This window comes from Maylandia zebra, linkage group LG13, assembly GCF_041146795.1.
Source record: "Maylandia zebra isolate NMK-2024a linkage group LG13, Mzebra_GT3a, whole genome shotgun sequence".
Classification (NCBI taxonomy): Eukaryota; Metazoa; Chordata; class Actinopteri; order Cichliformes; family Cichlidae; genus Maylandia; species Maylandia zebra.
In genome coordinates this window covers 2,246,204-2,263,157 of record NC_135179.1, presented here as the reverse complement: position 1 = coordinate 2,263,157, position 16,954 = coordinate 2,246,204, and the positions used below count along the sequence as shown (strand labels likewise).

The window sequence follows — 16,954 nt, the reverse complement described above, 5'->3', positions numbered from 1 at the left end:
ACCCTGATGGCTGGCTTTAAATCCCAGTGTTTCCTGTTTTTTCTATTTGTGTCTAACATTTAAAGTTTTGTTCTGAGTGGTGGTCTCAGCTGTTGCTGATATTGTTTCCCTTTATGTTTCCTGCCTCACTGCTGAACATGAACCTGGTCCCTGGTTTCCTACGACAGTTTTCTCTGCAGTCTGTTTATATTTCAGGTATCTTCGGGCTTTTGCATTATTGAGTTTTCTTGTGTGATCCCTGCCTGTGCCTGTCCCACCTCTGTCTGTTACCTGTCTCGTCTCCACGTTTATTCACTTGTTCGTCCGCCTCGGTTTGGTTCGTTCACCTCACACAGGTATTGAACTTTTCCTTTGGTCGTTGTCGTGTTGTTGCCGTATCCTCCTCACGCCGTGTTCTCTGTGTCTTTTGCGTCCTGCTTCAAACTTCTGGCTGTGCCTTTGTTTTGCATCGCCTTCTGAGTTTGTGTTGTCCAACAATAATCCGTCTCCAGAGTCCTGCACTTCCAACTTCCTGCTTCCACGCAGCCACAGATTTTGTAAATGGTTGCATCAAAACCTGTTAAAAGGGAGTTTTGTCCAATATTAAATTTAGTTTAATGATCTGAACATGTAAGTGTGACAAATATGCAAAACACTAGAAAACCAGGAAGAGGGCAGAGGTTCACAGCTGGAACCGCTGGCAGCAGCCGCGAGGTTTGGCTGTGAATGAGCGCTGACTGCTTCCTCAGTGAGGTCAGCGAAGACGTGAGCGACTGTTGGAGGTTCTTGAAAGGACGGCACGTGCTGCAGGATGAACTGCGGAAAGGAGCAGATGTTTCTCAGCCGGAGCTTCGATACGTCTCCTGAAGACAAGTTTCACACCTCAAACTAACAAACATGAGTGCAGGATGTTGGTGTTTAAGACCAAGCGGCACATTAGAGCACATTTCTGGCCCAAAGAACACAAAAGTGCAAGACAGATGACAGCACATGAGTTCAGGGTCATGACCTCGTCCTTACTTTCACTTTGACTGGCACTGAGTTACAATCAAGAACCGAAAGAGAAGGCGTCAAATCACAGCACGATTATTAAAAAACACAAAGACACAAAGTGGGGCTAAATGATGACAAATCTCACAAACCACAGGGACACTAAATGGCTAAAAGAAAAGCACAGTGTGTGGTGGGAGTGAAGATGACTGCAAAGCAATGAGAAATGACTCAAGCAGAAAGCTTTTTAAAAAGGTGCAAAATATCCACCAAGTGATGCTTAATGCCTACAGAGGGGCTCAAAATGACTAAAAAGGTTTCTTTATGAGTACAAAGGGATGGACAACAACATCAAAGAGGTGCAGAAGGATTAGAAAAGGGCTGCAAAGAGACTTAAAATGACAAAAAGGATGCAGCATGACTCTATAGGAGTGTGAAATTCCTGCACAAGGATGCAAAACCACCCTGAAGTGCAGATAGATGAGCACAAAGATATAATGAACTATTACAAAGGAACAGAAGGACTTCAAAGGGATGCAATGTGCGACATACGGCTGTGAAACGTCTATAAAAGGACAGAAAATGACCTCAGACAGCATCAGCTCACAGTAACGTACATTACTGTGAAATGTACAGTTCCACTACTGTCCAGCAGAGGCAGCGGTGAGTCAGTCCCATGTGTACAGACACTGTTTGGTCTCCGTAGATAATTTCCTCCTTCATAAGAACTGTGAGTATGAGCTGATGTAAAGGTTTACATCAGCTCATACTCAGCACATTTACAGTCATAAAGACATTTACCTTCTGATTTTCAGCGCTGTAGTTAATTAATTTCTGACTGAAACTGAAACAAGTGTAAAAACTGCACTTTAACCTTGTGGAGTTTCTCCTGAAGCAGGCCCTGCTGAGATTCAAACACAGCCTCTGCTGTTTAACCAGCCGCAGCACTGCAGCTGAAGCAGCTCCACCCGTCCAGGGTGATGGAGCAGCTGGTGGTGTTTGCACCTTTGAAGAGCAGCTTTGCATTGAATAAGAAGACTTCTAATGATGGGCTGCTGGCTCAGCTCACCAGGTCAGGTAGCCTGTGCTGTATGCTGTGAGGCTGCTGTAGAGGTCAGATGATGTCGACGGGTGTTTGATCTGCTGGCCTTTCTTCCCAGTTCCCACCGTTTCCCCCTCTTGCCTCCCCCTGTCTCGTCTTCCTTTGCAGCTCCGAGCGCACTCTGTTGGCGTTGCACTTTTTAGTTTCTTCCCCAGAAACAGCAGCAGCACATGCAGCGCTGTCAGGCCAGCAACGTGGACTCTTCAGTGTTTACGTGTCGTGAGTTAGACTTGGTCATTAATCATGTTATTGTGCAACAGGCTTTCAGTGTGTGTGTGTGTGTGTGTGTGTGTGTGTGTGTGTGTGTGTGTGTGTGTGTGTGTGTGTGTGTGTGTGTGTGTGTGTGTGTGTGTTTGTGTCACTAAAAGCTGCTTTGTAGAAAAAATCAGAGCGAGATGTTTTAGTTTTTATGTTTTCGTGGTTTGACACACTGAGCAGCATCGACCCATGGAAGAATGATTTCAATCAACTGTGTGTGTGTGTGTGTGTGTGTGTGTGTGTGTGTGTGTGTGTGTGTGTGTGTGTGTGTGTGTGTGTGTGTGCATCCATTTAATCAACAGTTAAACTGATGGAAGCTGAGATGAATGTAGGACACTGAGTGCGCACTCTCAGTAGGGTGGATGTTAGAGTCCAGGAGCAAACATGTGGACTAACACTGAGCAGGAAAAGGAAGACGAGACAGAGGGAGGGAGAGGGGGAAACAGTGAGGGGATCAAACACCTGTCGACATCATCAGGAAAAGCCTCATCAATACGTAATAATAAGAGTCAAGCTCACACCTGAGCAGTGATTCTAGGAAGTGAGCCTCCGAGTGTGCGTCCCCTTATGACGCCTCACACAAAACACACAAACTGCCTTTCATTCTTAATGAACAGAGCTCATGAAGCTGTGCAGCAGCTGTGCAGCAGCTGTGCAGCAGCTGTGCAGCAGCTGTGCAGCAGCTGTGCAGCAGCTGTGCAGCAGCATGCTCACATCCAGGTGGGACAGTTTAAACACCTGGACGGCCTCACAGGAGGTTCATGAATGTGTGAAGGAGGACATGCAGAGGCTGGAGTTGGAAGAACACGACCACGTCAGAGGGGACGCTGCTGGGACGCTTTATCCAGCTAAGCCACGGCGCCTCCTACAGGCCTTCAGTCAAGTTAAACATAAACCGTGGATCTGCAGCTCAGGTGAAAGGCGAGGATTTCAGGTGGGGCCGCTCCATGGTCCTCCTTCTCCTCATGTGTGGTCACATTTATGTTTGATTTGAACTGTGAGTTGATGAATGAACCTTGGAAACACGTCACCGTAAGCTGAATGATGAAGCGTGCGCCTCCTGTCGTGCGACTCCTGTGAACATAAACACACTTTGCACTGATGGGTGGATGAGCAGCGTGAGTGTGTGTGTCACATATTTCATCGGTGTGTAAAGAAACATCTGGTGGAAGTGATGTGGAGATCAGGACTTCTGCTCCAGCAGCTGCTGACGCAGGAAACAGCAGGAGGAGCTGACGGAGAAGCTAACGGAGGAGACACAGGTGAAGCGTTCAGGGTTCAAAGTCAGGAACACTAAAGCTGGACCCCTCAGAGCTGCTGGAAGTTCAGATGTGTGGTCACCTCTGACCATCAGGGTCTCGTGTTCATTGTCCTGCCCTCTGAAACGTCATGTGCTCCTGCTCCCTGCATGTTTTTTATTTTAAACTCCTCATAATCCCACATGTGGGAAATTTCGTAAATAAAGATCAACGCCCAACGTGGGGCTCAAACCCACGCCCTTGAGATTAAGAATCTCATGCTCCACCGATTGAGCTCGCCGAGCTTACGTCCTTGGCCTCTGATACTTCTGTATCATTCACATCCATCCCTGATGTGGATGTTTCTTATGCAAAAAGCTGAAGTAACGAGTCTGACTTAAACTGAAAGGATGATAAAGTCGAGACGCGGAACTTAAAATGTGAGGAGTAAAAAACAAAGTACGGCTACTGAAAAGTCCGCTTAAGTACTCATGTAACAAAGTATTTGTACTTCATCACCTCTGAAACTGTGTGCATCTGTGTGTGAGTCTGTGTGCGTATGTGTGCATGTAGGATTTTAATCTCAGCACTCAGATTTTCGGGTTAAATGGAATTGTGTTGACGCTCGGAGGCGCTGTGATTGTCTCTCTGACCCGTCGGTGCTACTTTGACCCAAATCGAACAGTTTTATAATTTTCATTTTCTAAAAGAGTTCGAGCTGCACGCAGATCCTTCCCCATTACAACCTGCACTATGAGCGGGCACCCCGTGCTCAGTTTGAGTAGCTGGCTCTGTTCCTCAGTCACACGGTGGCACTGTGACAGGAAGCGAGCGGCCAGCTGCAGGAAATTAGCTGCAGAAGAAGAAGAGCTGCTCCTCAGCGGCTACCTGCCGGGTCCACCTGTGTCCGTTTGAGCTGCTGTCTCACGTGAAGATGTCGGAGGACCTGCGCGCACAGCTGGAGAAACATCTGCAGACTTTACACATCCAGACGAGATGCGTGGAGCACCCGCCGGTAAACCGGACAGCCCGACTACACCGAATCCCATTAGCGCTTCTGGCATTTTCAACATCCCCGTCTGACTCTAGATCATATAAATACGTGAAAATATGCTCGGAGACATTTCCACAATCGGAGAGACTCGCACTTTTATTCGGCGCCACGCGTGACCATGATAGGCTCCTGATGCGCGCTCACGGTTGTGGAAGTGCGCGTTTCCTCCTCAGTTTCTCGCTCTTTCAGTTTCACTGACACGTGGGGGAGTAACAAAGTTGTCAGCTGAAGTAAAGAAGAGCCGCTTTGCTTGCCGTGTGTGTGCTGAATTCACGAGCACACGAATTCACGTTAAAATTACGTGATGAAGTTTAGGCGCAGTCAGCTGTGTTTGCGCAGAATCTGTTTATCCTGAAATGCGCAGTGTTTTTGAACGGGATCCGTTGGGACGGGCGCTTTAGAGCTCCGCTCAGAATCGAGCGCGCCGTGAAAAAGCAGATATGACTTTGAATGCCTGACTTATGTGCATATATTTATGTACTTCCTGTCTGCTGCAGCTTTCATAAACTGCTCTGACACGTTTGTGCTGCAGGACCTGCTGTGACCTGCAGAGGGCGCCAGACCACAGAGTTTGGTTTAGTCCTGCAGGCATGGATGGCATTACAGTCAGACAGCTTTATTAATGTAGGAAACCAGGAAGAGTTGCAAGAGGCTTTGATGTTAGTAATACAGCTTCCACAAAGCTTCCACAAAGAGCCCGCTCTCACCCACTCTCCTCCTCCTGCAGGTGTTCACGGTGGAGGAGATGATGCCTCACCTGCAGGGCGTGAATGGCGCCGTCACCAAGAACCTGTTCTTGAAAGACAAGAAGAAGAAGGGGCTTTGGCTGGTGTCGGCCCGCCATGACCGCCAGGTCAGCTCCTCCACATGACCTCTGACTTAAAAACTAAAGACTAACACCTCACTTCCTCTCGTTCCATCTGCAGGTGAACCTTAATGACCTCGCCAAGAAGCTTGGTGTCGGGAGTGGAAATCTGCGCTTCGCAGATGAGGCAGCCATGTTGGAAAAGCTGAAGGTAGGAAGGATCAAAACTGGGAGGGCCAATTATTGAGCTGGATTCACAGGTCACAGCTTTAGACTCCTCCTCTCCTCTCCTTCAGGTGGGTCAGGGATGTGCGACGGCTCTTGCTCTGCTCTTCGATCAGGATCGCAGCGTGAAGTTCGTCTTGGACCGGGACCTGGTGGAAGGAGGCCACGAGATGGTCTACTTCCACCCGATGACCAACGCTGCCACCATGGGGCTCAGACCGGACGACCTGCTGCGCTTCCTCAAGGAAACGGGACACGAGCCAATCCTGGAGTCCTTCGAGTAAAACGGACACCTGGTTTAAAAGCGACGCGAGAGCGGTCCTGGTCGGGCTGAGAGCAGGATACGGCCGTCTGCCGCCGAGGATCTTGAGAAGCTTCATGCTAGGCTCTAAGTGTAAAAAGGAACATTTTAAAAACGTGTTTGTGTGCAGCGATGAGAATCTGCAACCTGAACAAACTGTCATGTTTAGCAAAGTCCCCAAAATTAAGATTTATTCACTGAAATTTGACCCTGGATGTTATTTATTATCCTGCAAATGTAAAGCGAGAGAATAAAAAGCTTTGTCATCTCTGTTTGGCTTTAAATTAAGAGTTTATCAGAAAGATGAAACAGCCTGTAAGAAGGTAAAACACGAGGGTCACAGTTACTTATTTTAATAATTACACAAATAAGAATCAAGTTACATGGTTCTGACAGTATTTAAAGGGTTTGGTGAGAAACCAGAAGGTAAGCTAAGAATCCGCATTAATTTTCAAGCAATATTTTCTGAATGCCAACATTCATAGTGCCCCAAAATTTAACTCGTCTCCTTCTGCAGTACCAGGTAATACCAGGTATTATCGGTTTGCCTGTCAGCAGGAGGCGCTGTGGCTCAGCTGGTCAAAGCGCCTGTCTAGTAAACAGGAGATCCTGGGTTCAAATCCCAGCAGTGCCTTCCTGTTACCATTTGAAACCATCTTCTTCACAGTGTTAATTGCATTCTTAATCTTGGAGTTGGGAAAACTTTCAAAGTCTTTGTATGTCCTCAGTTATCCACCTCACGGTACTCTTGAGAGCTTTAAAAACTTCTTTGCACCCGATCCGAGAAGCTTCTTCAGTTCTAGAACAAATGCTGGAGGGTCCCAGGCATTAAACCGCTAGTGGAGCTTCTGAGGGTTGTTCACCCAATATTGATGTCTTGGGCATGTCTAAATCTTCATTGTGTCCTCTTCTTGGAAACGAAGGAGACAAAGCATAACGCCCAATGCTTCCCGCCATCAGCACTCATTAATGAAATGTAATGGCATTGGTAGGGAGGTAAGGCACTGCTGGGATTTGAACCCAGGATCTCCTGTTTACGAGACAGGCGCTTTGGCCAGCTAAGCCACAGCGCCTTGAGCTGTGTACCTCTGGCTCCTGTCCAACAGCTGGTGGGGAAAAATGTGACAAACCGATTCAAAACTGTGTCTGCAGAGGTTACTTGGTTTTTCCCTTCCCTGAAGGAGGCACTGTAGCTTAGCCGGTCAAAGCACCTGTCTTGTAAACAGGAGATCCTGGGTTCAAATCCCAGCAGTGCCTGTTGAGCTATTTCAAAATAAGAAATTCTGTGTAGGCAACTTTTCCTCAATGTCAAAATAAAAGGAAGTAATCTGTTGAATCTGAAGTTTGGAGGCACTAAAGATTTAGCAAAGGACACCCCAGCAGCTGTGCACCACATGCAGATGAAAAACATCAAAACTGAAAGTCTACTAAAACATGAAACTGCGCAACTGTGACAACAGACATAAATGGACCAGTATAGAAACTGGGTGAGGCAGGGTTATATTGAGCTTTCGTCCCAAAAGTACTGTCAAGATTCTGCAAATCATTCGAGTTACTGATAAGAGAAGGTAAGACTGTTAGGTGTTGTGTTAAAATAAATGCCGAAGAGTTCTCTATTAAAAACAGCATAAGGAGGTGTTCTACTTTCCTCTTATGTTATGGAAAAGTGTATAGGCAGCAGGAATTTGAGTCAGGTCTCGGTTTTTCTTGATGATGTCACTCCTTTCTCAGCTACACTTGAGAACCATGAGGAATGATCGCTGAAGGTCCTCCATAGGATGAAAGAATTTACTTTAAAGCTGTCGCCAGAGAAATGTCAGTTCTTCAGGACATCTGTCCAATATCTCAGCCATGTTGTATCATCAGAAGGGCTCAAAACAGATCCAAATGCCCTCACTACCTGGCCAAGACCAGATAACATCAAGTAGCTTAAGTCTTTCCTTGGGTTCACTGGATATTACAGGAGGTTTATAAAAGACTATTCCAAGCTTGCAATACCCCTTAATCACTTAAGTGCTGGTTGCCTCCCACTGAAGAGAAAATCCAGTCTGTCTGGCAGAAACCACAAGGTTTCTACCAGTGCGGATCTCAAAAAGCCTTTTTCACGAAAAATGGACCCCAACCGCTGAAGATACTTTTAAGACATTGATTCTCAAGCTCACAACAGCTCCTGTTCTTGGGTTTGCAGATCCAAAGAACATTATATTGTGCACACCGATGCAAGCGCCCATGTTCTCGGTGCAGCCCTATATCAAGAACAGGAGAGCAAGTTAAGAGTCATTGCCTGTGCCAGTAGGGGTCTCTCCAAGTCCGAGCAAAGGTACCCTGCACACAAGCTTGACTTCCTGTCTGTGAAGTGGGCTGTCACCCAGAACGTTTTCCGCTGTATCTATGGAGTAAAATGTACAGTGATGACAGACAATAATCCACTCACATACGTTTTAACATCTGCAAAGTTGGACGCAGTAGGGCATTGCTGGTTGGCCGTACTTTCCAGTTTTGATTTTGACATTGAGTATAGTGCTGGGAAGGACAACCAAGATGCAGATGGGCTGTTGAGACGTCCGTATCTGCATGCCTGTGATATATCTGATCAGAGTTCTAATGATGAGGAAAATGCCATTGAAGGCTTTACTGCACAGCTCTTGCGCCGCAACAAAGAGCCAGATTTTCCAACCGAGGCAGTAAAGGCAGTATGCAAGAGACATGAGTATTCCTCAACTCTTGAGGAGGAGGCAGCAGTACCATCGTCTGCACGAGTACAATGTTTGGCTATTGGAGCCTCTGCAATACCAGCAGATTTCTGTCAAACTGATGTAGCTGGGCCATGCCCCCTGCTGCAGATGTCTCTTTCCGATTGGCTACGTGAACAGAAATTAGATCTGGAGAGCTGAGAGAGTCTTGCAGAAAGCTACCAGTTAGCCATTGAGCACATTCAAAAGAGTGCTTTACGAAACAAACAAAGCTTTGACAGTAAAGTGCGGGAATCCACCCTTGCCAAGGGAAATAGAGTTGTTTTGAGGACTTGTTCAGACTCACCCTGTTGAATCAGTCTCAAAAGCTTCTCCTTCACCTTATGATGTTTCCACTGAGGTCATTGAAGAAGTGAGGAACAGGAAGTTACTTGTTGGACTATTTGACCATATCTTACATTTATAGTGCACAAAAGTAAAAAAAAGTTGAACTCGTCTCCTTCTGCAGTACCAGGTAATACCAGGTATTACCGGTTTGCCTGTCAGCAGGAGGCGCTGTGGCTCAGCTGGTCAAAGCGCATGTCTAGTAAACAGGAGATCCTGGGTTCAAATCCCAGCAGTGCCTTCCTGTTACCATTTGAAACCATCTTCTTCACAGTGTTAATTGCATTCTTAATCTTGGAGTTGGGAAATCTTTCAAAGTCTTTGTATGTACTCAGTTATCCACCTCACGGTACTCTTGAGAGCTTTAAAAACTTCTTTGCACCCGATCCGAGAAGCTTCTTCAGTTCTAGAACAAATGCTGGAGGGTCCCAGGCATTAAACCGCTAGTGGAGCTTCTGAGGGTTGTTCACCCAATATTGATGTCTTGGGCATGTCTAAATCTTCATTGTGTCCTCTTCTTGGAAACGAAGGAGACAAAGCATAACGCCCAATGCTTCCCGCCATCAGCACTCATTAATGAAATGTAATGGCATTGGTAGGGAGGTAAGGCACTGCTGGGATTTGAACCCAGGATCTCCTGTTTACGAGACAGGCGCTTTGGCCAGCTAAGCCACAGCGCCTTGAGCTGTGTACCTCTGGCTCCTGTCCAACAGCTGGTGGGGAAAAATGTGACAAACCGATTCAAAACTGTGTCTGCAGAGGTTACTTGGTTTTTCCCTTCCCTGAAGGAGGCACTGTAGCTTAGCCGGTCAAAGCACCTGTCTTGTAAACAGGAGATCCTGGGTTCAAATCCCAGCAGTGCCTGTTGAGCTATTTCAAAATAAGAAATTCTGTGTAGGCAACTTTTCCTCAATGTCAAAATAAAAGGAAGTAATCTGTTGAATCTGAAGTTTGGAGGCACTAAAGATTTAGCAAAGGACACCCCAGCAGCTGTGCACCACATGCAGATGAAAAACATCAAAACTGAAAGTCTACTAAAACATGAAACTGCGCAACTGTGACAACAGACATAAATGGACCAGTATAGAAACTGGGTGAGGCAGGGTTATATTGAGCTTTCGTCCCAAAAGTACTGTCAAGATTCTGCAAATCATTCGAGTTACTGATAAGAGAAGGTAAGACTGTTAGGTGTTGTGTTAAAATAAATGCCGAAGAGTTCTCTATTAAAAACAGCATAAGGAGGTGTTCTACTTTCCTCTTATGTTATGGAAAAGTGTATAGGCAGCAGGAATTTGAGTCAGGTCTCGGTTTTTCTTGATGATGTCACTCCTTTCTCAGCTACACTTGAGAACCATGAGGAATGATCGCTGAAGGTCCTCCATAGGATGAAAGAATTTACTTTAAAGCTGTCGCCAGAGAAATGTCAGTTCTTCAGGACATCTGTCCAATATCTCAGCCATGTTGTATCATCAGAAGGGCTCAAAACAGATCCAGCTGCCCTCACTACCTGGCCAAGACCAGCTAACATCAAGTAGCTTAAGTCTTTCCTTGGGTTCACTGGATATTACAGGAGGTTTATAAAAGACTATTCCAAGCTTGCAATACCCCTTAATCACTTAAGTGCTGGTTGCCTCCCACTGAAGAGAAAATCCAGTCTGTCTGGCAGAAACCACAAAGTTTCTACCAGTGCGGATCTCAAAAAGCCTTTTTCACGAAAAATGGACCCCAACCGCTGAAGATACTTTTAAGACATTGATTCTCAAGCTCACAACAGCTCCTGTTCTTGGGTTTGCAGATCCAAAGAACATTATATTGTGCACACCGATGCAAGCGCCCATGTTCTCGGTGCAGCCCTATATCAAGAACAGGAGAGCAAGTTAAGAGTCATTGCCTGTGCCAGTAGGGGTCTCTCCAAGTCCGAGCAAAGGTACCCTGCACACAAGCTTGACTTCCTGTCTGTGAAGTGGGCTGTCACCCAGAACGTTTTCCGCTGTATCTATGGAGTAAAATGTACAGTGATGACAGACAATAATCCACTCACATACGTTTTAACATCTGCAAAGTTGGACGCAGTAGGGCATTGCTGGTTGGCCGTACTTTCCAGTTTTGATTTTGACATTGAGTATAGTGCTGGGAAGGACAACCAAGATGCAGATGGGCTGTTGAGACGTCCGTATCTGCATGCCTGTGATATATCTGATCAGAGTTCTAATGATGAGGAAAATGCCATTGAAGGCTTTACTGCACAGCTCTTGCGCCGCAACAAAGAGCCAGATTTTCCAACCGAGGCAGTAAAGGCAGTATGCAAGAGACATGAGTATTCCTCAACTCTTGAGGAGGAGGCAGCAGTACCATCGTCTGCACGAGTACAATGTTTGGCTATTGGAGCCTCTGCAATACCAGCAGATTTCTGTCAAACTGATGTAGCTGGGCCATGCCCCCTGCTGCAGATGTCTCTTTCCGATTGGCTACGTGAACAGAAATTAGATCTGGAGAGCTGAGAGAGTCTTGCAGAAAGCTACCAGTTAGCCATTGAGCACATTCAAAAGAGTGCTTTACGAAACAAACAAAGCTTTGACAGTAAAGTTCGGGAATCCACCATTGCCAAGGGAAATAGAGTTGTTTTGAGGACTTGTTCAGACTCACCCTGTTGAATCAGTCTCAAAAGCTTCTCCTTCACCTTATGATGTTTCCACCGAGGTCATTGAAGAAGTGAGGAACAGGAAGTTACTTGTTGGACTATTTGACCATATCCTACATAGATAGTGCACAAAAGTTAAAAAAGTGAACTCGTCTCCTTCTGCAGTACCAGGTAATACCAGGTATTACCGGATTGCCTGACAGCAGGAGGCGCTGTGGCTTAGCTGGTCAAAGTGCCTGTCTAGTAAACAGGAGATCCTGGGTTCAAATCCCAGCAGTGCCTTCCTGTTACCATTTGAAACCATCTTCTTCACAGTGTTCAGACTCACCCTGTTGAATCAGTCTCAAAAGCTTCTCCTTCACCTTATGATGTTTCCACTGAGGTCATTGACGAAGTGAGGAACAGGAAGTTACTTGTTGGACTATTTGACCATATCTTACATTTATAGTGCACAAAAGTAAAAAAAAGTTGAACTCGTCTCCTTCTGCAGTACCAGGTAATACCAGGTATTACCGGTTTGCCTGTCAGCAGGAAGCGCTGTGGCTCAGCTGGTCAAAGCGCCTGTCTAGTAAACAGGAGATCCTGGGTTCAAATCCCAGCAGTGCCTTCCTGTTACCATTTGAAACCATCTTCTTCACAGTGTTAATTGCATTCTTAATCTTGGAGTTGGGAAATCTTTCAAAGTCTTTGTATGTCCTCAGTTATCCACCTCACGGTAGTCTTGAGAGCTTTAAAAACTTCTTTGCACCCGATCCGAGAAGCTTCTTCAGTTCTAGAACAAATGCTGGAGGGTCCCAGGCATTAAACCGCTAGTGGAGCTTCTGAGGGTTGTTCACCCAATATTGATGTCTTGGGCATGTCTAAATCTTCATTGTGTCCTCTTCTTGGAAACGAAGGAGACAAAGCATAACGCCCAATGCTTCCCGCCATCAGCACTCATTAATGAAATGTAATGGCATTGGTAGGGAGGTAAGGCACTGCTGGGATTTGAACCCAGGATCTCCTGTTTACGAGACAGGCGCTTTGGCCAGCTAAGCCACAGCGCCTTGAGCTGTGTACCTCTGGCTCCTGTCCAACAGCTGGTGGGGAAAAATGTGACAAACCGATTCAAAACTGTGTCTGCAGAGGTTACTTGGTTTTTCCCTTCCCTGAAGGAGGCACTGTAGCTTAGCCGGTCAAAGCACCTGTCTTGTAAACAGGAGATCCTGGGTTCAAATCCCAGCAGTGCCTGTTGAGCTATTTCAAAATAAGAAATTCTGTGTAGGCAACTTTTCCTCAATGTCAAAATAAAAGGAAGTAATCTGTTGAATCTGAAGTTTGGAGGCACTAAAGATTTAGCAAAGGACACCCCAGCAGCTGTGCACCACATGCAGATGAAAAACATCAAAACTGAAAGTCTACTAAAACATGAAACTGCGCAACTGTGACAACAGACATAAATGGACCAGTATAGAAACTGGGTGAGGCAGGGTTATATTGAGCTTTCGTCCCAAAAGTACTGTCAAGATTCTGCAAATCATTCGAGTTACTGATAAGAGAAGGTAAGACTGTTAGGTGTTGTGTTAAAATAAATGCCGAAGAGTTCTCTATTAAAAACAGCATAAGGAGGTGTTCTACTTTCCTCTTATGTTATGGAAAAGTGTATAGGCAGCAGGAATTTGAGTCAGGTCTCGGTTTTTCTTGATGATGTCACTCCTTTCTCAGCTACACTTGAGAACCATGAGGAATGATCGCTGAAGGTCCTCCATAGGATGAAAGAATTTACTTTAAAGCTGTCGCCAGAGAAATGTCAGTTCTTCAGGACATCTGTCCAATATCTCAGCCATGTTGTATCATCAGAAGGGCTCAAAACAGATCCAGCTGCCCTCACTACCTGGCCAAGACCAGATAACATCAAGTAGCTTAAGTCTTTCCTTGGGTTCACTGGATATTACAGGAGGTTTATAAAAGACTATTCCAAGCTTGCAATACCCCTTAATCACTTAAGTGCTGGTTGCCTCCCACTGAAGAGAAAATCCAGTCTGTCTGGCAGAAACCACAAGGTTTCTACCAGTGCGGATCTCAAAAAGCCTTTTTCACGAAAAATGGACCCCAACCGCTGAAGATACTTTTAAGACATTGATTCTCAAGCTCACAACAGCTCCTGTTCTTGGGTTTGCAGATCCAAAGAACATTATATTGTGCACACCGATGCAAGCGCCCATGTTCTCGGTGCAGCCCTATATCAAGAACAGGAGAGCAAGTTAAGAGTCATTGCCTGTGCCAGTAGGGGTCTCTCCAAGTCCGAGCAAAGGTACCCTGCACACAAGCTTGACTTCCTGTCTGTGAAGTGGGCTGTCACCCAGAACGTTTTCCGCTGTATCTATGGAGTAAAATGTACAGTGATGACAGACAATAATCCACTCACATACGTTTTAACATCTGCAAAGTTGGACGCAGTAGGGCATTGCTGGTTGGCCGTACTTTCCAGTTTTGATTTTGACATTGAGTATAGTGCTGGGAAGGACAACCAAGATGCAGATGGGCTGTTGAGACGTCCGTATCTGCATGCCTGTGATATATCTGATCAGAGTTCTAATGATGAGGAAAATGCCATTGAAGGCTTTACTGCACAGCTCTTGCGCCGCAACAAAGAGCCAGATTTTCCAACCGAGGCAGTAAAGGCAGTATGCAAGAGACATGAGTATTCCTCAACTCTTGAGGAGGAGGCAGCAGTACCATCGTCTGCACGAGTACAATGTTTGGCTATTGGAGCCTCTGCAATACCAGCAGATTTCTGTCAAACTGATGTAGCTGGGCCATGCCCCCTGCTGCAGATGTCTCTTTCCGATTGGCTACGTGAACAGAAATTAGATCTGGAGAGCTGAGAGAGTCTTGCAGAAAGCTACCAGTTAGCCATTGAGCACATTCAAAAGAGTGCTTTACGAAACAAACAAAGCTTTGACAGTAAAGTGCGGGAATCCACCCTTGCCAAGGGAAATAGAGTTGTTTTGAGGACTTGTTCAGACTCACCCTGTTGAATCAGTCTCAAAAGCTTCTCCTTCACCTTATGATGTTTCCACCGAGGTCATTGAAGAAGTGAGGAACAGGAAGTTACTTGTTGGACTATTTGACCATATCCTACATTGATAGTGCACAAAAGTTAAAAAAGTGAACTCGTCTCCTTCTGCAGTACCAGGTAATACCAGGTATTACCGGATTGCCTGACAGCAGGAGGCGCTGTGGCTTAGCTGGTCAAAGTGCCTGTCTAGTAAACAGGAGATCCTGGGTTCAAATCCCAGCAGTGCCTTCCTGTTACCATTTGAAACCATCTTCTTCACAGTGTTCAGACTCACCCTGTTGAATCAGTCTCAAAAGCTTCTCCTTCACCTTATGATGTTTCCACTGAGGTCATTGACGAAGTGAGGAACAGGAAGTTACTTGTTGGACTATTTGACCATATCTTACATTTATAGTGCACAAAAGTAAAAAAAAAGTTGAACTCGTCTCCTTCTGCAGTACCAGGTAATACCAGGTATTACCGGTTTGCCTGTCAGCAGGAGGCGCTGTGGCTCAGCTGGTCAAAGCGCCTGTCTAGTAAACAGGAGATCCTGGGTTCAAATCCCAGCAGTGCCTTCCTGTTACCATTTGAAACCATCTTCTTCACAGTGTTAATTGCATTCTTAATCTTGGAGTTGGGAAATCTTTCAAAGTCTTTGTATGTCCTCAGTTATCCACCTCACGGTAGTCTTGAGAGCTTTAAAAACTTCTTTGCACCCGATCCGAGAAGCTTCTTCAGTTCTAGAACAAATGCTGGAGGGTCCCAGGCATTAAACCGCTAGTGGAGCTTCTGAGGGTTGTTCACCCAATATTGATGTCTTGGGCATGTCTAAATCTTCATTGTGTCCTCTTCTTGGAAACGAAGGAGACAAAGCATAACGCCCAATGCTTCCCGCCATCAGCACTCATTAATGAAATGTAATGGCATTGGTAGGGAGGTAAGGCACTGCTGGGATTTGAACCCAGGATCTCCTGTTTACGAGACAGGCGCTTTGGCCAGCTAAGCCACAGCGCCTTGAGCTGTGTGCCTCTGGCTACTGTCCAACAGCTGGTGGGGAAAAATGTGACAAACCGATTCAAAACTGTGTCTGCAGAGGTTACTTGGTTTTTCCCTTCCCTGAAGGAGGCACTGTAGCTTAGCCGGTCAAAGCACCTGTCTTGTAAACAGGAGATCCTGGGTTCAAATCCCAGCAGTGCCTGTTGAGCTATTTCAAAATAAGAAATTCTGTGTAGGCAACTTTTCCTCAATGTCAAAATAAAAGGAAGTAATCTGTTGAATCTGAAGTTTGGAGGCACTAAAGATTTAGCAAAGGACACCCCAGCAGCTGTGCACCACATGCAGATGAAAAACATCAAAACTGAAAGTCTACTAAAACATGAAACTGCGCAACTGTGACAACAGACATAAATGGACCAGTATAGAAACTGGGTGAGGCAGAGTTATATTGAGCTTTCGTCCCAAAAGTACTGTCAAGATTCTGCAAATCATTCGAGTTACTGATAAGAGAAGGTAAGACTGTTAGGTGTTGTGTTAAAATAAATGCCGAAGAGTTCTCTATTAAAAACAGCATAAGGAGGTGTTCTACTTTCCTCTTATGTTATGGAAAAGTGTATAGGCAGCAGGAATTTGAGTCAGGTCTCGGTTTTTCTTGATGATGTCACTCCTTTCTCAGCTACACTTGAGAACCATGAGGAATGATCGCTGAAGGTCCTCCATAGGATGAAAGAATTTACTTTAAAGCTGTCGCCAGAGAAATGTCAGTTCTTCAGGACATCTGTCCAATATCTCAGCCATGTTGTATCATCAGAAGGGCTCAAAACAGATCCAGCTGCCCTCACTACCTGGCCAAGACCAGATAACATCAAGTAGCTTAAGTCTTTCCTTGGGTTCACTGGATATTACAGGAGGTTTATAAAAGACTATTCCAAGCTTGCAATACCCCTTAATCACTTAAGTGCTGGTTGCCTCCCACTGAAGAGAAAATCCAGTCTGTCTGGCAGAAACCACAAGGTTTCTACCAGTGCGGATCTCAAAAAGCCTTTTTCACGAAAAATGGACCCCAACCGCTGAAGATACTTTTAAGACATTGATTCTCAAGCTCACAACAGCTCCTGTTCTTGGGTTTGCAGATCCAAAGAACATTATATTGTGCACACCGATGCAAGCGCCCATGTTCTCGGTGCAGCCCTATATCAAGAACAGGAGAGCAAGTTAAGAGTCATTGCCTGTGCCAGTAGGGGTCTC

General features: G+C 45.7%; 1 protein-coding gene and 15 non-coding genes across 16 annotated transcripts; 11 read left to right on the top strand and 5 right to left on the bottom strand.

The window, feature by feature from the left end:
• Positions 1–3,799: 3,799 nt before the first annotated feature.
• Positions 3,800–3,872, bottom strand: trnak-cuu (transfer RNA lysine (anticodon CUU)). Its single transcript has one exon. It is a non-coding gene; the product is annotated as a tRNA-Lys (tRNA).
• A 516-nt stretch (positions 3,873–4,388) lies between these two features.
• Positions 4,389–6,222, top strand: prorsd1 (prolyl-tRNA synthetase domain containing 1). The gene is made up of 4 exons (XM_004575784.6): positions 4,389–4,582; positions 5,349–5,474; positions 5,548–5,637; positions 5,723–6,222. Exons 1-4 carry the CDS (start codon positions 4,502–4,504, stop codon positions 5,933–5,935), a joined length of 510 nt encoding a protein of 169 aa, XP_004575841.2. The 5' UTR covers positions 4,389–4,501; the 3' UTR covers positions 5,936–6,222.
• A 290-nt stretch (positions 6,223–6,512) lies between these two features.
• trnat-agu (transfer RNA threonine (anticodon AGU)) lies at positions 6,513–6,586 on the top strand. The gene has a single exon. It is a non-coding gene; the product is annotated as a tRNA-Thr (tRNA).
• A 365-nt stretch (positions 6,587–6,951) lies between these two features.
• Positions 6,952–7,025, bottom strand: trnat-cgu (transfer RNA threonine (anticodon CGU)). The gene has a single exon. It is a non-coding gene; the product is annotated as a tRNA-Thr (tRNA).
• Positions 7,026–7,135: 110 nt separating this feature from the next.
• Positions 7,136–7,209, top strand: trnat-ugu (transfer RNA threonine (anticodon UGU)). The gene has a single exon. It is a non-coding gene; the product is annotated as a tRNA-Thr (tRNA).
• Positions 7,210–9,196: 1,987 nt separating this feature from the next.
• Positions 9,197–9,270, top strand: trnat-agu (transfer RNA threonine (anticodon AGU)). The gene has a single exon. It is a non-coding gene; the product is annotated as a tRNA-Thr (tRNA).
• Positions 9,271–9,635: 365 nt separating this feature from the next.
• On the bottom strand, positions 9,636–9,709 carry trnat-cgu (transfer RNA threonine (anticodon CGU)). The gene has a single exon. It is a non-coding gene; the product is annotated as a tRNA-Thr (tRNA).
• Positions 9,710–9,819: 110 nt separating this feature from the next.
• trnat-ugu (transfer RNA threonine (anticodon UGU)) lies at positions 9,820–9,893 on the top strand. The gene has a single exon. It is a non-coding gene; the product is annotated as a tRNA-Thr (tRNA).
• Positions 9,894–11,878: 1,985 nt separating this feature from the next.
• Positions 11,879–11,952, top strand: trnat-agu (transfer RNA threonine (anticodon AGU)). The gene has a single exon. It is a non-coding gene; the product is annotated as a tRNA-Thr (tRNA).
• A 251-nt stretch (positions 11,953–12,203) lies between these two features.
• trnat-agu (transfer RNA threonine (anticodon AGU)) lies at positions 12,204–12,277 on the top strand. The gene has a single exon. It is a non-coding gene; the product is annotated as a tRNA-Thr (tRNA).
• Positions 12,278–12,642: 365 nt separating this feature from the next.
• Positions 12,643–12,716, bottom strand: trnat-cgu (transfer RNA threonine (anticodon CGU)). The gene has a single exon. It is a non-coding gene; the product is annotated as a tRNA-Thr (tRNA).
• A 110-nt stretch (positions 12,717–12,826) lies between these two features.
• On the top strand, positions 12,827–12,900 carry trnat-ugu (transfer RNA threonine (anticodon UGU)). The gene has a single exon. It is a non-coding gene; the product is annotated as a tRNA-Thr (tRNA).
• Positions 12,901–14,885: 1,985 nt separating this feature from the next.
• Positions 14,886–14,959, top strand: trnat-agu (transfer RNA threonine (anticodon AGU)). Its single transcript has one exon. It is a non-coding gene; the product is annotated as a tRNA-Thr (tRNA).
• Positions 14,960–15,211: 252 nt separating this feature from the next.
• Positions 15,212–15,285, top strand: trnat-agu (transfer RNA threonine (anticodon AGU)). Its single transcript has one exon. It is a non-coding gene; the product is annotated as a tRNA-Thr (tRNA).
• Positions 15,286–15,650: 365 nt separating this feature from the next.
• trnat-cgu (transfer RNA threonine (anticodon CGU)) lies at positions 15,651–15,724 on the bottom strand. The gene has a single exon. It is a non-coding gene; the product is annotated as a tRNA-Thr (tRNA).
• A 110-nt stretch (positions 15,725–15,834) lies between these two features.
• On the top strand, positions 15,835–15,908 carry trnat-ugu (transfer RNA threonine (anticodon UGU)). Its single transcript has one exon. It is a non-coding gene; the product is annotated as a tRNA-Thr (tRNA).
• The last annotated feature ends 1,046 nt before the right edge of the window (positions 15,909–16,954 follow it).